General features: G+C 38.2%; 1 protein-coding gene across 2 annotated transcripts in view; it reads right to left on the bottom strand.

The window, feature by feature from the left end:
- Positions 1-433: 433 nt before the first annotated feature.
- The window catches only part of ARHGEF26 (Rho guanine nucleotide exchange factor 26), a 232,098-nt gene continuing 211,852 nt past the window's right edge, over positions 434-20,679 (bottom strand). For both annotated transcript variants that reach the window (XM_053710064.1, XM_053710065.1), the window contains exons 12-15: positions 19,600-19,806; positions 5,103-5,170; positions 4,447-4,551; positions 434-2,416 (exon numbers count right to left, since the gene is read on the bottom strand). In XM_053710064.1, the coding sequence (XP_053566039.1) occupies positions 2,274-2,416; positions 4,447-4,551; positions 5,103-5,170; positions 19,600-19,806 (523 nt within the window). In that variant the 3' untranslated portion in view covers positions 434-2,273. The remainder of the gene's footprint in view (positions 2,417-4,446; positions 4,552-5,102; positions 5,171-19,599; positions 19,807-20,679) is intronic.

Genomic DNA, 20,679 nt, shown 5'->3' with positions numbered 1-20,679 from the left:
TTGCCTACCCAGCTTGGACTCTGAACTTGATCTGTTTAACCCTTGGAACTTCAATATTCGCCTTACCTGTTGCTGATCCTTTGTTCTTGGCCATGAGTTTTGTTAATCCCTGAATCATCAGTTTGCCTTTTATAGGCCTAGGCCTTGTCAGAGAATGTAGTTTCATTTTTTAATCTCATTATCTGGGTCCCCGTGTTATTCCTGGCTGTGGGATTTCCTGCCTATCATTTCACCTGACACTGGGATAAAAAGACTACTAACCAGGTAATTGGAGTTATAGGTGGGATCTCTCTGCAGCCCTGATATATGATAGCTGAAATGTGCTAACACTAGATTGAGATGAGTCAGAATTAAAAGGGACATATAATAGGTATCGCAGTTTTTGCAGATTTGGTTATTTCAAAAATAATTTAAATAAAGTTCAAGGCTAACATAGTTAAAATCTTTTTTTATTTACAAAGGTAAAATTATAAAATGTCACAGTATTCTGTATTAAAACTTTTACATATGATATTTATCTAACATAAAAATGCAGAGACATATATCCAGTTTAATACCCTGCAGCAATGTTAAATACAAGAAACAAGGCACTTCAGAAAAGTACAAATATCTGCCTTTGTTTATTTTGTCACTGACCTCTTTTTTTAGAAGAAAAAACAGAAAACCATGTAAAGTGTGCATATATACAGATGTACTCTACTGTAAACACATTAATGCTCTTGTTTGCTGTGGAAGGGATAGTCTTGTAATTCAATGCATCAAAACAAATCTCATTTTTACATGTTCATCCAACGGTTGCACTCAGAGTCCATTAAATAAGGCAGGTTTCAAAGAAATCCCTTGTTGAGCATAGATAAGTTATTCCTAAAGACTAAGTTGATGATGGACAGCTTTAAATTATGTTCTGTTATCAGCCATTGAGCAATGACATCACTTTAACTTGCCCTACCTAATACTGTGACTATTTTACACACACAACAAAAACAACAACCTGACATTAAATTTTTACTAAAATCATTTTTGGCAAAATGTAATTGAAGATGTAACCTATTTTTGTTTTTAATGAAAATGTCCTATGTTTTTGTAATACATATTTAAAACTTGTAAACTTACAACATATATTAAAATGATTATCCAGTGATAGTTTTAAATATTTCAGCTTGAAGGCTTTGACTGCTTTTGCTATTTGAATTTATTTTTTTATAGATCTGATTAATAAAATAAAATGTTTTAAACAAAACACACTACTTAATTTCTGACCATGAAATATGATAAGCAGAGTACATGGTAATTATATTTGCTTTGTCTTCTTTTATCAGAGGAATGTAATGTTTATATTTGTGAGGCATGCCTATGTGCTAAGAATGAATATTAATACATTTCTCTTTCAGTAGTGTATGTTCTTCTATTAAGACCACAATTCAAAGCACTTACAATTAATTCAAAGTTCAACAATTGATTACATTCAAAAGCTCGAAACCAGTTTTATAACTAATGTGCTTATAAAAACATTTTCTGAAAAAATATATACTGGTGGAATATCGTCCAAATTATAATTTTCTTTCTGCATGCTAAATGCATAGGGATCAAATTTTCCCTTCTCCATCACTTCTAGGGATAGGCATATGTTGGAATGTTCCCCTTGACATTTGATCTACCCACATGACGTTTCTATAGAACAAACGTTAACATTTAAATGCAACATCTGAAAATTGATTCCAAAAGATTTATAATAAAGTCTATGAATCAAGATATTCTAATGTTAATATCTAAAAGTTGCAATTGATTTAGCAACAAAAAAAAAATAGTTTGTCAGTCGATATTTGCTTTGAATGAACGAATGTGACCAATATTTGTTATGCTGAAACATTTGCCTAATCACTTCAAAATGAGTAAACATCCTCACAAAAAGAAATGTTAGCCTTTGAGTTTTATACACACAGTAAATGATACAGCAGAATTGAACTGAAGAGGCCACAATTTGTCCAGGAAATATGTTAACAGAACTTTCCCTTTTGAATCTCAAAGAGAATAGGAAGAAGCAGACGGTCAATCTGAATTTGACAATCAGGGAGTGTGAGGAGTCTTGTCTGGCAAAGGAAGCTGTAAGGGAATTGAGTTTTTCCTTGGACCAAGCCCCTTATAAAAGTTGTACTTATGTTCAAATGCTTGGAAGAGCTTCACGTCCCTGTACACTTTCCCACTCCCAGTGCTGCTACTGTAGTGCAAATTTAGCAGTAGTGAAGAAATGGCTGACAACACGACACGGGAGTTTAGACATTAGTTTCAAGTGCAAGCAAACGACCCATCCGCTCCATGTTCTTTTCTATTGTAGCCCTACATGTTATTTCCTTAGCACATTCCATAGGAAACCATCCCCTTTCTCCATCTCGAAGTCTCTCTCCTTCATACCATCCTATAAAATAAAGCAAAAATGTCTTCCCAATAATCGTTTCACATTTTTTAGTCTCAAAGATTAAGCTTATTTTGTTATAAAAGTACTAACAGCATCCATAGCTGAACAGCTTATCACAAGAATAATTATTGAAAATTATCCATAGATTTTAATGAAGGGTGTTGTAGGAACAAATGTACTCAAGCAACGAGCTGTGAAGATGTCATTGTATTTAAAACTGCTGTAGTAACAATCATTAAAATGAGATGAACTCTCTGTCCCCACTAAGATGCTGATTTCTGCGATTGCCTCTTGCTTACACAGCTCTCCTATAGCCAATACTGCAGTACAGAAATTTGTGTGGTGGTTTCAAAAGAAAACGCAACTATTGAAAACAACAAAACAAACGAAAAAGCAGCTATTCGTAAACAATTCCATACACCACAGCACGTAAAACGTATTATTCGGAGCACATTAAAGGGGAGTACAACTAAAATAGAATCTAACACAATAAGGGTCCTGGTACGCAAAGAAAGCAGGTGAAGAAATGTATTTGTTTCATTTTGCTACTGTTGCCTACTCTTATCAGTCCAGATTACCCTTTAAGTAGTGATAAATCGGATAATACATTAAAAAACTATCAAGCAACCTATTATTTCATTGTGTGAAACAAGACTAGATGTTATCAACCAAAGTTGACAATTCTGATTATGGCTATAAAGAAACAAAATAATAATCATGTCTGAAAGTGTTAATGCCAAGCGTATTTGAATTTTAAAGTGTATTTGAATTTCTCCTCCTAAGGTGGACAATGTAGTAATAAACTTATTCAGAATGATAGATCTCTAAAAACACAAACAACATTTTAAAGGCACCATAAATACTTAAGAACACACAACTGTTACATGTTGGACAATGCAATGTTTGGTACTTTAGAGATAACACATATATTATATATTGCTGTGATCCCATTTGCTTTTTAGAAACACAAACAGACTAGAGCTATAAAACAACAGGACACAAAGAAAGAAAAAATAACAGCATGGTTTTAGAATCCTACTGCCTTGAAGTCTAATTACACACATGATTAGAATTTTACTAAAACTATGCGTTTGAGGTGACACAGATGGCCACTTCTGCATGGTTTTCATCTGTGTAGCTATGTCACCCAAGACAGTAAAATCACATGAGGACATAAACTTGCTTATTGTTGTCACTGCAGGGAGTGCAAGAATCCAAGGGGGTTAACCCTCTACCGATCACCCTATCCCCAACTATAAAAATGTAAACTATATCCCCAAATCTAATAGTAAACCTACAGATAACACAGACACTAAGTGTAAGCCCTAATCACAATGACAAAGCTAACCATTAAACCCATCACTACATTTGAGGAATGTTAAACATTAAAAGGGACATGAAACCCAAATTTTTGCTTTAATGATTCAAAAAGAGCAAGCAATTTTAAAAAAACTTTCCAATTTACTTCTATTATCTAATTTGCTTAATTCTCTTCATATCCTTTGGTTAAAAGCATATCTTAATAGGCTCAGTAACATTCCGATTAGTGGCTGACCCATGTGCATTGCTATTTAGTCAACAAAGGATACATAAAGAATGAAGCAAATTAGATATTGGAAGTACATTGGAATGTTGTTTAAAATTGTATTCTCTATCTGAATCATAGAAACATTTTGGGTGTCATGTCCCTTTAAAAGTACAATAAAATAAAAATTAAGCTTTTATGATTCAGATAGAGCATGCAATTTTAAACAACTTTCCATTTGACTTATTATCTAATCTACTTTGTTCTCTTAGTATCCTTTGTTGAAATGCATACCTAGGTAGGCTCCGGAGTAGCAGTGCACTGCTGGAAGCTAACTGCCGATTGGTGACTGCACATTTATGTGGCCGGCTAGCTCCCAGTAGTGCATAGCTGCTATTTCAACAAAGGAATTTGATATTAGAAGTAAATTAGAAAGTTATTTAAAATTGTATGATCTATCTGAACCATGAAAGAGAACAAATGTAAGTGATAGAGGTTTACTTACCATCATTAACTTTCTGATAAACTAGGACCACATCAGCAACTTGTAGAGAGAGCTCATCTGGTTGTTTTGCTGTGTATGTCCTTGTAATTTCCACCTGAGTTAAAGCTAAGGAACATTTACACATTTTACTATTTTAAACAGCAATAGATAGTACATATACTAAGGTAGTACAAAACTTTTTTTTTTTATATACACTACAGGAATTTTGATGGTCTGGTTATTAAACCCTACAACAATCCAGTATTTTATGTTTTATTGATACTTCTTATAGTATTATTTAGGATTGCCAATAAAAGCGACATTTGAAATTGTGGTTTTCCTCTAAGCCTACCAGTATAAGTTCACATTATTTTTCTCAACCATTCTATGGTCCACAACTATTAATTCTGCATCTGATATTCATGTTTTAAATATGAAGATCTCTCTATATTAAAACTATAAAATGTGTTACTTTACAAATGTTACAGTATAATATACATATTATTGCATACTTGACACATGCAAACAAATTATTTTGAACAGAAGGAATAAACACATAAAAAGTAGATAAAATATTATGCACATCACTAGATCTATTAAACAAGTTAGTTATACAATCTTACTAAGTCATCCACAAGGTGGCAATGTGGTACAGTAAAAATGCTCTCTTAACTTACTCGTCCTATCCGTGTCTGGCTTGTCATTGTTCTGCACCAAAGAAGTTATCCAGCGGGCTCTATCACTCCTGAAAAACATGTTCTACAGTTACTCTTGAGATCTAATGCTTGTAAGACAAGTACAATGTTATGCATATTATGTACCGCTACTTTAAAAACAAACAAAAAAAACAATAACTTGGAAGAAAGTAAACAGAAATTCTGCATATATGATGTGATGACCAAAATTTGTTGGAAGCAGTAAATGTGGCTTCAATTCATAGCCTAAAGGGACAGTAAATACAAGACATTAAACCCAATTTTTTTTATTGTACGATTCAGATAGAGCATGTGATTTTGAATAACTTTCCAAATTATTTCTATATAATTTCTTTTGTTCTCCTTGTATCCTTTGTTGGCTTTTAGCTTCCTCTCAGCAGTGTATTTCTGCTCCTTTAACAAAGGATGCCAAGAGAATGAGGCAGATAATAAAAGTGAATTGGAAAGTTGTTTAAAATGGTATGCTATATCTGCATCATAAAATAAAAGTTTTGGGTTTCATGTCCCTTTAAACGTTCATTATTTAAATAGAGTGCAAAATTCTGATATATAATAACGTAGCAAATACTGCTGCTATAGAGTGCTAAAGACACTCTTCAACAAAGGATATTAAGAGAAAAAAAGCACATTTGCCATTGAAAGTAAACTATAAATGTTTACTGTTTTTGTTTTAATTGCATGCTCTATCTAAACCAATGCAGTTTAATTTTACTTTACGGTTCCTTTAATTATATTCACCCTTATGGGCACAACTTTGATTCCTGCACTATATTATTTTGTACCTGAGATGTGTAACTAGACATCTAAACATGTATACATATTAATATTCCTGAAATTAATTTAGCTCAGTTCTTTGCAAAAAATTACTTTATATTATAAAAAATACAATGCAATAGAGCTCATCAATTCCTTTTTTTATACTCTCTGTTTAACGCCTGGAACACCCCCATTCTGCCCCAGATGAGGATACGGTCAGTGATTGGAGCAAATATAAGTATGCCTACCTCTCATTTGCACACAAACTGTGTCATCATCATATGGCAATGGAGAACAATGCTGTCTATGTATTTGCAGGGGCTACCCACACAGAGCATTTTTATTCTAAACAAACTCCCTTTTTACTAACAAAACAATTATTTTACTTTTATTTTAGAATGTCCCATTAAGTTCTTCAATATACATTATATTTAACATCCTATATAATAAAAGGCCAGGTATGTTTGTACAAAGCTATCATGCGCAGTAGAGACTGTGCAAGGACAAAAATACCTGGCCTTGAGGATCAGACAGCAGAGAGTGGGCGGAAGTGGCTGTTGCAGGGGCGTGACCAGGCGGGAGCCCTGTGGGGGGGGCGTGGCCAGACAGGAAGGGCAGTGACAGGGGCGTGACCAGACAGGAAGGGCAGTGATAGGGGCGTGGCCAGACAGAAGCTGCTGTGATTGGGGGCATGGCTAGGTGGGAGTGGGGGCGCAAAAGAGGGGGATAGAGAGCAAAAGAGGGTGGAGAAAGAGGGGAAAGAAGAGGGGGGGGAGAGAGCAAGGGTGGGACCGCTGTACTGCAAAAAATGGCCCGTGTACATGGGCTTTAGGACTAGTACATCTATATTGTGCTACTAATTCAGTTTCATTACAATAATATACTATAACTATTTTTGATAGACGTTCAGAATGTGCATATCTTTTTCTAAACCAGATCATGCATTTTCATCTCTATTATTTTTGTATGTTATTCTGAATCATTTTACCTATCATTTTCTGTATAAAATACCTATTATTGCACCATACACCTCTTTATTAAAATAAGGGACACATAGCAGCTGCCAATAAGCCAGGAGTTTGCTTATGTACAGATGTCAAAATGAATAAACTAGTTCTACTGGCCTGGCTTTGGTTTGCAGCTACCAAGGACCACCTTAAAAGGACATGCAAGCTATGCATTTGCTTTAGTGCATCACTTCCAGTCTATGCTTTAGCACTGTACAGGGAGCACATGTTTTACATAATGACATAACATTACAATAACAACCGTTTCAACACTGACAGCATTTTTCCAAAAGTGGAACACAGGAAAATGACATATGCCACTTTATGTGAGAGCTCTTCTAAAAGACTAATTACCTGCAATAAGTAATTATCTGTGAGAGAGACTATTAATACATTTTTACATAGGAATGGAAGAGGGATTACACTTAATGGGACAGTATACCATTCCTTTGAACTTTGAACAGTGTTTTTTTATATTTAAAGTTTATTTAAGTGTGCAAACTCATATGGCTAATACTGTTTTATCACATAAATCACATTTATCATTCATACCATACATTTTAGCACCTTAAATATATTTTTATGTAATTGTACATTTTGGGAGGTTTTTTGGAACATAAGTCGTTGATTTCCCATAATCCTGTTGTATTATAATGAGGTTTATTTTCCACCATTTTCCCCCAGCTGTTCCTTTAAGAACAGAACCCCAGCATCAAGCAAGTCCTCTCTATATAATGTTCTAGGCAAAGAGCAACATAAGAACTCTCAGGTTTATTCTCTATATTTGTTTAATATGGTTTCAGAACTGCTGCAGATAAACTGGTAAATTAATTTTAAAAAATGCAAATGCTTTAAATACTTAAAATTAAAAACACATGCTCTAGAAGTGATGCATTAACCTTTATACGTCACTTCCATCTCTCTCTTAACCCCTTAACGACTGACCCAGTAAGGTAACCGCACCTCCGTATATGCACTTAAGAACATGCACCCTACCCTGTATATCAGCTGTGTTCTGGTCAGTCATAGAGTGGGTCTCACTGTCAGCGGTGAGACTATGCTATTTATGCATGCCTTACAAGTGACGCACTGCAAAAATTGCATAATGGAGGCCATCCCAGGCTAGGGATCACAGGTACATTCTGTTCTTGTGATCAGATGCCTGTCAGTGGGGTGTCCCTATTACATGATGTGTATCTCATGCTGTTGCTGGTTGCCTTCATATGAGGCAATCCAGCAACAGTACAGTAACAGTTAAACATTACTATTACTTAGTATACAATTACTATGACAAGTCAAAGTGATTACATGTCAAAAATAGCTTGTCTTGTATCTGTGTAGGTTTACATTCTCGGCCTTACTGGTACAGTACAAATGGAACTTTATGTCTATAAATAAATTGATTTTACTTTATATAGCTATTGTGTAACGAGATATCACATTTGTACTTCCTTGTATTTGTTTAGATTTTTGTAAAGCAGTTTCTATTTTGTACTGTTTGAGCTATAAAATAAAATATTTTTTTTTTTAAATGGCTCGTCTTGATCCCCATCCTTCTCTCCCTGTGAACACGTATGATAAAAAGTTACATTTATTCTAATAATGTGTGTGTATATATATATATATATATATATATATATATATATATATATATATATATATATACACACATACACATACACACAGTATATTTTAATTAACCACTGTCTCTAATGGGTTAATAGGCATACAAATATTTTGGAAATGTACAAATGTACAGAAGTTCCTTTAAATGCCATTGCAAGCATCTCTGCAAGGTTTATGTATTTGCCACAGTGCTTATGTTGTGTTGCTTGGAGGATGATTGGTCAGCAAACCAGCATGAAGTAATAACAGAAGCATTTGTGCAAAAACCATGTTCACCAAAACCCGTACACAACAGTTTTAAAAGAGGGTCGGCCCATTTTTCTTGTGCCCTAAATGTAATTTCTACTTATTTTTTGTGTTTTACAATTATTTTTTTTATAGAGAACTGAAAGAAATATATTCACTATACCAACATCCTATTGTAACTACTATATGGTTTGGAGAGACACAGTCTATTTTTTGGATTATGACAAGTGGTGAGCCAAATAAGTGTGACTTGATGGCTATTAAAATTGACATTGAATGTATGGATATGATTATGGCCATTAAATATTCAAGAATCTGTTTCCTCTCTTGGAGGAAAGTTGTTACCCTGAAGATGTAATAATAAGTCTGAATTTCTCATCTTTTTGGCCATTAATTTGTTTATAAATTAAAATGGAAAAAGTGAGCTTCAACTCTATTGCTGAATATTCCCCCACGGCAATTCATCCTAAAGATCACACAAACATTGCAAGGCCAGGATACAAAGAGAATTGCATTACTATTACTGTCTCAAGGGCATATGTAAATATTCTGAGCAGATTTAACTACCACACCTGATCAGGTGACAAGTAATTACTGACATGAAACATATGAGTAGGTGCTGTGCTTAAATGCAGGTGCACAAGGCAAGTACAGCACTTGAGCGAGCAGAAGAAAAACAGTGAAATCAAGTCAGTGATTGTGTTGGCGTGTAATCAGGTGTATGATTAAACAATTATACCAAACAGGTGCTAATGATCATCTATTTAATATGTAGGTTGAAACAGTCATTAACTGAAACAGAAACAGCTGTGTAGGAGAAGTAAAACTGGGTGAGGAACAACCAAAACTCTGCTAACAAGGGGAAAAGTCATACACCAACCGTTACGTTGATGACCGTAGGCAAAGTGTCCAGCCAAAGAAACAGTGAAGCAGATGAAAGACGCATCATGCTTACTTCCCTTTGCAATCAGGAGATGTCGAGCAGTGCTATGAGCTCAAAATTAGCAGAATCCAGAGGGAGCCTGGTATACCTATCTACTGTATGGAGAATTCTGGCCAGAAGTGGTCTTCATGGAAGACTCCCAGCCATTAAGGCATACCTCCAAGGTAAAAAAAAAAAAAAGCTAAGCGACTCAACTATCCACGAAAAACTCAGGAACTGGGATGCAGAAAAATGGCAGCAGGTGTTCTGGACTATCAGATGTTATAATATATGTATGTAGCTGAAGACAGTTTGTTCGCTGAAGGGCTGGAGAGTGGTACAAGAATGAGTGTTTGCAGGCAACAATGAAGTATAGTGGAGATTCCTTGCAAATTTGGGGCTGCATTTCTGCAAATGGAGTTGGGCATTTGGTCAGAGTTAACGGCCTCCTCAATGCTGAAAAGTACAGGCAGATACTTATCCATCATCCAATACCATCAGGGAGGCATCTGGCTTAAATGTATTCTGCAGCATGACAACAACCCCAAAGATACAGCCAAAGTCATTAAAGGGACAGTCAAGTAAAAAAAAAAAAAAAACTTTCATGATGTAAATAGGGCATGTAATTTTAAACAACTTTCCAATTTACTTTTATTACCAATTTTGCTTTGTTCTCTTGATATTCTTAGTTGAAAGCTAAATCTAGGAGGATCATAAGCTAATTTCTTAGACCTTGAAGGCCACCTCTAATCTGAAAGCATTTTGACAGTTTTTCACCCCTAGAGGGCGTTAGTTCATGTGTTTCACATCGATAACATTGAGCTGAGGCACGTGAAGCTCCTAGGCGCAAGCACTGATTGGCTAAAAATGGAAGTCTATCAAAAGAACTGAAATAAGGGTGCAGTCTGCAGAGGCTTAGATACAAGGTAATCACAGAGGTAAAAAGTATATTATTATAACTGTATTTGTTATGTAAAATTGGGGAATGGGTAATAAAGGGATTATCTATCTTTTTAAACAACAAAAATTCTGGTGTTTACTGTCCCTTTAAGAACTATCTTCATTTTAAAGAGGACCAAGGAGTCCTGGAAATAATGGTATGGCCCTCACATAGCCCTGATCTCAACATCATTGAGTCTGTCTTGGATTAAATGAAGAGACAGAAGTACCTGAGGCTGCCTAAATCCACAGAAGAACTGTGGTTATTTCTCCAAGATGTTTGGAGCAACCTAACTGCCGGGTTCCTTAAAAAAAACTGTGTGCAAGTAAACCTAGGAAGAATTTATGCCATTTTTAAATGCAAAGGGCGTTCACACCAAATATTTATTTAATTTGAAAAAAAATTCTGTTCACTCACTTTACATTTTGTTAATAGTAAAAACAAAACAAAACAAAAAAACACATTTGTATTTTTGAAAGCATTCTTATATTACAGCATTTTATCACAGTACTGTATGTGAAGTGACCAATCAACAGCTAGCTCCCAGCTCCTGAGCCTACCTAGGCATGCTTTTAAAAAATGGATACCAAATGAACAAAGCAAATTAGATAATACAAGTAAATTGGAAAGTTGTTTAAAATGTAGGTTCTATCTTTATCATGAAAGAAAAAAAAATGTTGTGCTGGGGGGTCCATAGCAGCCAATCTATACATAGGGGTGTGAATAATGTGTGCAATCCTAGTGCAGGTAAGCAGGTCTGTCTATCCTTGAAATCATCATACAGAGCAGCATATATATTATTATTATTATTGCTTACTAATGAGTTATCATTGGGGGGGCCCAACAAAAAAAATTTGCACCAAAGCCCTTCCATAGGCTCCAATGGGAGCCTCATTCTCAGGTTGTGAGACACGGCAAAGCACCTAGTGCAGCGCAAGGGGTAAGTGTAGCGTTGGGCAGCAGAATAAAAATGTATATGAATATATACATCAGGGCTCAAAGTTTCCACTAGCCCACTAGCCATTGGCGAGTGGAAATTTAACGGTGGCGAGTGAAAGTTAGTGAGTGAATTTTGGGCTACCCGCTACTATTATCTAAAGGGATTAGGGCAAGGATATGTTTTTCTTCTAGGGCTATAGGGACCCCATTAGTGCTTAGACTGTTACTTCTGAGAGGGTAAATGGGGGCAGAGAGAGATGGAGAGGAAAAGTGAAAGTGGAGAAAAAGATAATGTTAAGAAAGAGTGGAGATTTATGAAAGAGGCGAAAGAAAGATTGTAATAAGTAGGTATGGCCTCTTATAGAAGCGAGAGGGTAAAAGGAGAGGTTGAAGAGAGGAGGTAATGAATAAATATAGTTGCAAGATAATTATAAAAAAAAATTCCAGGTCTGCTATGACCTCACATTAATGTCAGCATTCTCTGATTTCGCTCAGTTCAACAACTTAATTTTTCCATCCAGCTGTTGTCTTCTTCAGAACCCTAGTTGATGTTGATAACTGCTATGCACTATTTTTTTGTCAATGTATTACTGTATGTAGCATTATTTAATTTATAGTATAAAAAAAAAACTGTGTTAAATAATTATTGCACAATAAAGTGTTAGACAATGGCTAAACATATGAAAAGAGGGGGTAGAGTAGTGTGTGTGGTGTGAGTGGGATAAAAAGTGGTAACATTTTGGGCTGGCTAGTAATTTAGGACTTGGAATTTTTAGCCCTGTATACATATATATTTATGTGTTTATATGTGTATGTACACATATTAAACACAAATATATATGCATATACATATATATTTACAGTAAAAACACAGTCCCCATTCGCTTCAATGTAAAGGCACTTTCAGTGCTGTTTTTTTTCCCTACAAAACACCCCACATCCCCTCATTTTAAATGGACAGTATACTATAAACTTGTTTTCTCTTAATATGTTTGCAATTACTCTTTTTTTTACCAGTTGCAGAATATAAAATGTATGAGATTTGATTTTTTAAAGGCATATTTGTGTATATGAATTAGCTGATTTTGTGTTTTGAAGCCACAACCTAATAAAAACATAAATTATGCTTACCTGATAGTTTCATTTCCATCTGTGGGAGGAGAGTCCACTGCTTTATTCATTACGTGTGGGAAATAAGAACCTGACCACCAGGAGGAGGCAAAGACACCCCAGCCAAAGGCTTAAATACCTCCCCCACTCCCCTCATGCCCCAGTCATTCTGCCAAGGGAACAAGGAACAGTAGAAGAAATATCAGGGAATAAATGGTGCCAGAAGATTATTACATTTAGATCCGCCCACTGGAGCAAACGGGCAGGAGCAGTGGACTCTCCTCCCACAGATGGAAATCAAATTATCAGGTAAGCATAATTTATGTTTTCCATCTTAATGGGAGGAGAGTCCACTGCTTCATTCATTACTTGTGGGAACAAATACCCAAGCTCTAGAGGACACTGAATGAACAAAAACGGGAGGGTAAAAGAAGGCGGACCCTTTACTGAGGGCACCACAGCCTGCAGAACCTTTCTCCCATAAACAGCTTCCGCCGAAGAAAAAACCTCACATTTGTAAAACTTTGTAAAAGTATGTAAGGAGGACCAAGTAGCCGCCTTACAAATCTGCTCCACAGAGGCCTCATTTTTAAAGGCCCAAGAAGAGGCCACAGCTTTAGTTGAGTGAGCTGTAATCCTCTGAGGAGGCTTATGTCCCGCTGTCTCATAAGCCAAACGGAGAATGCTCCTAAACCAAAAAGACAGAGAAGAAGTGGAAGAGGCCTTCTGCCCCCTACGCTTCCCTGAATACATCACAAATAAGGACAAAGTCTGTCTGAAATCTTTTGTGGCCTGAAGATAGAACTTCAAGGCTCGAACATCCAAGTTATGCAGTAACCTTTCCTTAGACGAAGAAGGGTTAGGACACAAGGAAGGAAGGAAGGAAGGAAGGAAGGAACTACTATTTCCTGATTGATGTTATGATCTGACACCACCTTGGGAAGAAATCCCAACCCAGTGCGAAGTATAGCCTTATCAGCGTGAAAAACCAGGTAAGGGGGCTCAGATTGCAAGGCTACTAACTCAGCGACTCTGTGAGCTGATGCAATAGCCAGAAGAAATAAAAACCTTCCAGGAAAGAATCAAGGAGGAGCAGAATTTCTAAAGACAGGTCTGATCCTAGACAGAGCCTGAACAAAGGACTGAATATCAGGAAGCTCTGCTAGCTTCTTGTGTAACAGCACCGATAACGCGCTGAAATCAGTCCCTTTAAGGAACTGGCGGGAAGACCCTTATCCAGTCTATCCTGGATACCCTAACCTTGTGCCAGGGATATCCACGTTCCTCCCACCAGGATAAGTAGGTCCTCCACACCTTATGATAGATGCAACGAGTGACCGGCTTCCTGGCCTGGATGAGAGTATCAATTACTCTCAGAAAAATCTCTCTTGGCCAAGACTAGGTGTTCAATCTCCACGCAGTCAGCCTCAGAGAGAAGAAGAAGTGGTAACGGTGGGAAAATGTAAATTAGGTTGAACTCCCAAGGCACCGCTAAGGCATCTATCAGCTCTGACTGTGGGTCCCTGGACCACGAACCATATCTGGGTAGCTTGAAGTTCAATCTGGACGCCATGAGGTCTATCTCCGGCATCCCCCATCTGTTGCAGATCTCTGCAAACACTTCAGGATGGAGAGACCATTCTCCCAGATTAAACGATTGTCTGCTGAGGAAGTCCACTTCCCAGTTGTCCACACCAGAATGATCGCTGAGAGTGAACAATTGTGAGTCTCTGCCCATTCCAGAATCCAAGATACTTCCCTCACGGCTAGGGAGCTTCTCGTTTCCCCCTGATGGTTTATGCAAGTCATTGAGGTAATGATGTCCGACAGGAATCTGATGAATCAGGAAGACCCCAGGAGGGACCAAGCCCTCAGAGCAGTGAATATCGCTCAAAGTTCAAAAATAGTTATTGGTAGAGTCGACTCCTCTTGAGTCCACCTGTCCTGTGCCCTTCTGGCACCCCAAACAGCTCCCCATCCTGATAGACTTGTGTCCATGGTCACAATCTACCAGGATGGCCTTAAAGAAGGATGTCCCCTTTGCCAAATGTCCCGGACGGATCCACCAAGAGAGGGATTCCCTTACTCGGTTGTCCAGAGAGATCTGTTGGGATAGATCTGAATGATCGCCATTCCATTATCTCAACATGCATAACTGAAGAGGTCTGAGATAGAACCTGGCAAATGGAATGACATTTATGCTGGATACCATGATCCCAATAACCTCCATACACTTGGCCACAGATGTCCTTGAGGAGGTCTGAAGGGCAAGACAGCTGGATGCAATCTTGGAAAGTCTCTGATCTGTCAGGAATATCTTTATAGATATGGAATCTATTATCATACCCAGGAACTCCACCCTGTTTCTGGGAACCAGAGAACTCTTACCTTCATTAATCTTCCATCCATGGGATCGAAGGAGAAGAAGAGCCCTCGAATGGTCCACTGCGATACTGCAGGACGGAGCTTGGACCAGAATATCGTCCAGATAAGAAACCACCGCAATACCTCTGGCTCTCGCTACCACGAGAAGCACCCACAGAAACTTGGTAAAGATTTGTGGGGCAGTCGCCAGACCGAACGGTAGGGCCACAAACTCCAGAAATGTGAATCATAGGAACCTGACGTGGTCTTTGTGGATTGGCACGTGAAGGTCGGTATCCTTCAAGTCTATTGTTGTCATAAATTGCCCCTCTTGAACTAGGGGCAGAATCAATCTGATTGTCTCCATTTTGAACGATGGGACTGACCAAAACATTTTTAGGCATTTTAGGTCCAGAATTGGGCAGAACGTGCCCTCCTTCTTTGGGACCACAAAAAGGTTTGAATAGTACCCTAGACACCTTTCTGCTAGAGGTACTGGAACGATTACTCCGAGAGATGAGAGATCCCTTATGCACTCTAGAAAGGCGTCTCTCTTATCTTGACTTGAGGATAGGTTTGAACCCTATCCTGTAACCCTGGGTGATGACCTCCAGAACCCAAGGATCCTGTATGTCTCTCATCCAAGCCTCTGTGAACAGAGATAGTCTGTCCCCTACGTGATCCAGCAACGGATTGGGGGCCGCCCCTTTATGTCGACTGTCTCGGCAGGCTTCTTGCTCTGCTTGGACTTGTTCCAAGATTGAGCTCGCTTCCAAGATTCCTTGGACTGCTCAGTCTTCGCTGCAGGCTGCTGGCATTGAGACTTGTCCAAACAAAAGGGACGAAAAGTAGAGCCCTTATTCCAGGCCTGGACCAAAAATAACCTTCCCCTGAAACAGAATGGATAGTAATCTAGACTTGGAAGTCATGTCAGCAGACCATGACTTTAACCACAGAGCCCTATGGGCTAGAACGGAGAAACCTGATGTCTTAGCATTCAGGCAAATAACTTGCATATTTGCATCATGGATAAAAGAATTTGTGACCCTTAACGCCTTAATCTTTTCCTGTATCTCAGCGAGGGGAGTCTCCACCTCAAAAACAAACCCTGTGAATTGTAACATCTTTCTCAACATGGATTCTAACTTTTTATCTATGGGCTCTTTGAACGACGAACTATCCTCAAGGGGAATAGTTGTACGCTTAGCGAGTGTGGAGATAGCTCCATCCACCTTAGGAATGGCCCCCCATAGAGAGTCTGGAACGGGGAACAGCTTTTTAAAAGAGGTAGAGGGAGAAAAGGATGAGCCCAGTTTCTTCCACTCATTCTTAATAATCACAGCCATCATCCTTGGAAACTGGGAAGGTCTGAGGCACCACCCTGTCCTCGTAAACCCTATCTAGCTTACGGATCGAAGGTTCTTCCGGAAGCTTCGGTTCTGGAACCTCCAATGTAGCAAGCACTTCTTTCAGTAAAAAGTGCAAATGCTCAATCTTAAACTTAAAGTCTGGCTTCTCCGTAGCCGGAGGTATAGAAGACGCTGACTCCGTTCCAGAGAGCGCCCTCCGATGAATTGGAGGCGTCCTCATCGGATAATCTCTCAGAGACATCCAAAGGAGTAGCTGACCCCTGGGATGGGAGGCTATGTCTTTCCCTTTGCAGGTAGGGCATGGAAGGCCGCAGAAACCGCCTCTTGCAACTGGGCAGTGAAATCTGGCGGCCACGATGCCCCTCCCATGGGAGGATTAGTAGGGCCTTGGTGAGCTACATGTGTAATCCGAGATGAATGTTGGGAGCGTACCTTGCAGGACGGAGAACCCTCAGAGGTTGATGACTCAGTAGTACTAAATATCTTATTTTTTTTAGATATTGCAATCTTATCAAAGCATGTGAAACACAGTTGAGCAAGTGGATCAACCTGAACCTCCTCACAAGAAACGCAGGTATTAGATTTATTTAAAGAGGGAGTATCTTCTAACAGAGTCCTCCATAGCTTGTGCCTTTAATGCGGACTGGGATAAACTAAATGACACCTTTATACACCAATGGCCGGGGCACTCACCACCTCCTATGACCCGGATCAAGGAGAAACCGTTACATCTCCCACAAATGCCGATTAGGAAAGAGGAAGTTGAAGAGGCCACACTCGGTCACATGGAGTACCATGCAGGACTGCCCCTGCACTATAGAGAAAATGCACCAAAAAAAGCCACGCCGATCTTCACCCGACTGTTCACACATTGCTAGAGCTTCATCTCACACATGACGTAGCATTAACACAATAAAGATATTATGCATAAATCCCCCCATGTTCAATAATCCCCTTACCAGGGATATTAACCCTTGATTCTATACAGATAAAAGGAGACACACTGTGACCCTGTCTTCTTGTGTAATCATGTGTGTATAAATTAAATGATTTTACCAGAATCTATGCCATGGAACAGGAACACGGCCCTTCAAGTGTGACAGGTTAGTAGCATCGCTCAAGGACTTGAGTGAACAAAAGCAGGCAGTGAAACACGTCAACGCTGATTGCCCAGGAGCTGTTAACATGAGTCAGGATGGTTTCGCAGAGATGACACTCCCTGCATCTCCGGACTCTAACTTTTATCCATGCACTCACTGAGAGGCTGACAGGATTACTTAAAACTCCAGTCCCATTTCGAAGAGTACTACTCTCCATAAGAGACTACTCTGAATCTTCTGACACTTCTCTGCCAACCTCCTGTGACGAAAGGCAAAGAATGACTGGGGGATGAGGGGAGTGGGGGAGGTATTTAAGCCTTTGGCTGGGGTGTCTTTGCCTCCTCCTGGTGGCCAGGTTCTTATTTCCCACAAGTAATGAATGATGCAGTGGACTCTCCTCCCATTAAGATGGAAATGGTTTGACCTTGCAGGTATAAATCAGATCTCATTACTTTATCACATTGTGTACATATACATGCTTCTTTATCTTATATGTGTCCGTAAACCAATCACCAATACTTGTAGAGAACAATGGAAAATTAACATTTTATTACCTTATCTCTTCTATAACCCACTGGGTGTAATTTCTTCTACAGGCTTTGTTAAAGGGACAATCAAGTTAAAATTGAACTTTCATTATTCAGATAGAGTATGCAATTTTAAACAACTTTCCAATTTTCTTCCATTAACAAAATGGGAACAGTCTTTTTATATTTAAACTTTTTGAGTCACCAGCTCCTACTGAGCATGTGCAAGAATTCACAGAATAAATGCATATGCATTTGTGATTGGCTGATGGCTGTTACATGGTACAGGAGGAGTGGAAATGGACATAACTTTTAAAATAGTCAGAAAAAAATCTACTACTTATTTGAAGTTCAGACTAAGTGCTTTTGCATTGTCTTGTTATCTTGCATTTGTTGATTATGCAATCTACTGTGTTTACTGGTCCTTTAACACAGCTTGGCCTTGAGGCCAAAAACTTTCAGTATGGGTGGGGATCCCACAGGCAAAATAAACTATTTAAAATGCCAATATTAGGGTAATGGAAATACTTGTAAACAATTTAATACACTCCAGCAGGCAAACTCGATCATTGGAAACAAATTAAAGGGGAGACATTTTTTTGCGTAAACTGTCCCTTTAACTCTTTATAACTGCTTTGTGCAGTTTTTTTTTATAAAGATGCTAATATTTATTATTTAAAGAAAGAAACTGTCGACTTTATTTAGAGGGCAATTGGGGCACATTTTTTTAATTAACCAGAGGTCTGACCTCTGGTTAATTGCACTAAGCGTTAAGTGCTCCTGTGAGCTCGCTGAAGCATTATAAAGCCACTTGTAATGGCTGGTTATTTAACGTGCACCCGTAAAACGGGCAAATTTGCCCCATTAAGGGTGCAGGTTAAAATAGCGCTCCTCTTGTAATTTAGGCCATATTGTTTTAAAAACATAAGCCACGGATTCTAGTTAATTGAGACCTATAGTATTTTTCTAAGAGTGGAACTGGGGAGCAAACAAATGAACGACTTCCCAAGTCTACAATAAGCGTTTTTATTAGAAGAGGTGTAAAATAAAAAAACAATTGCTTAAATGGTCATTTGTATTTAACTGTAAAACATTCTTCCCCGTTTTCTGTTTCTTTATCCGTCCAGTGCTCTTGTCTTTGCAAGTCATTGTCTCTTGTTAGTTTATATGCATTTACATTTAGCATGGAGATATAAGATTATTAACATTCTAAATTTAGCAGTCTAGTTCAAAGCAAATTGTTATATCTGTTATCAATGGTGAGGCGTGGGGAAGGCACTAAAACATTTACAGTCACTTTGTCACTTACAACAGGTCATTACTAAAACTCCTTACAGCAAAATAGACAATGTACTGATAAAAGACAGACATACAAGCAACCATTATTACACCGCAATAAAGAACTTACATTACTAGTCTTTATTATATTATTGTCCATTGGCTCAAATAAATGGACCAGTATAAGCTATTCTATATGTTTCATACATAGGATATTCCCCTGATGCATTTAGGTTATAAACTTAGACATATCTCACTATGCCATTTACTTACAAGGTCTCTGCTCCAAGTAATATTTCCACCTCTTCTCCTGCATAGTTACTGCGTATAGTTAGTGTGAATAGATGGTTGGCTGAGCTTTGTCTTGAGTACAGCATTGGTGTGCTATTTTTTATTGGAGAGCTTGGCTCTTCGTTATCATAGGGTTCCACAAGTAGCTGGTCTCTTAATGAATAATCTGTTACATTGTAACTTTCTTCACTGAAAGACAGAAGCACAAATATTAACAATACAAATATATCCAGAATGAGAAGTGGCCATTCAACTTGTACAAGTACTATTGATAGATGCCTGTAACGTATATAGAGGACGGCAGGCCTATTATCAACATATAAGATAGTATATTATATATTAATTCAGGGCTTTCTTTTTCTTTGTAGATTTAAATGCCATTTTTGATTTTGATGATATAAGAGGCCAAGTACTTTTAGGATTTGTCTCCCTACTGTTTATTATTAGGAGGGATTTTTAGTGTGGGATTTATAGTGTGGGACTTTCCCTGACAGCCACAGTATTGCTAAGAGTCGAGAGAGAAGGGTAAGAGTCCCCTCCATCATAACTGGGTTATGAGAAACGATTCTTAGAAAGGGTGACATGAGGTCATCCTTAAGCAATGGACGTCCAAAATTTCCTCAATAGCCCACAGGAGGAAATGTATAAAGAATATAGTATGTGGGTCAGCTGGCATCTGCCTGAATGGTGCAAGTTGACTAAGGGAATGGATGTTGGGTTTCCAAAGGGGGAACCTTTGAATTATTCCACTAGCAAAATCTCTATAAAAATAACTGTAGAATCCTATCAGAAACAGCCCAATGTATTTTTTCTGTAGAAGACAAAGTATGTGTGCTGCAGCTACTGTACTGGGTGGGGGCTTCCAACCCCCCTCCCTTGTGCCCAATACCACCTCATGTCAAGATGTATATGCCCCAAGGGGAGGTAACCTTGATGACTAAGGTATGGGAAAAATGCTCACTGCCACATTGGTGTCAGGACTGAATAAAGAAATCCATAATAAATTGGTTTCTCAATTGGTTTCCGCCCATTCTGATTGGCGAGATAAATCAGTCCCAACAC

This window comes from Bombina bombina, chromosome 4, assembly GCF_027579735.1.
Source record: "Bombina bombina isolate aBomBom1 chromosome 4, aBomBom1.pri, whole genome shotgun sequence".
NCBI classification, from domain to species: Eukaryota; Metazoa; Chordata; class Amphibia; order Anura; family Bombinatoridae; genus Bombina; species Bombina bombina.
The sequence above is the reverse complement of the archived record's forward strand: the minus strand, read 5'-3'. Positions and strand labels throughout refer to the sequence as shown.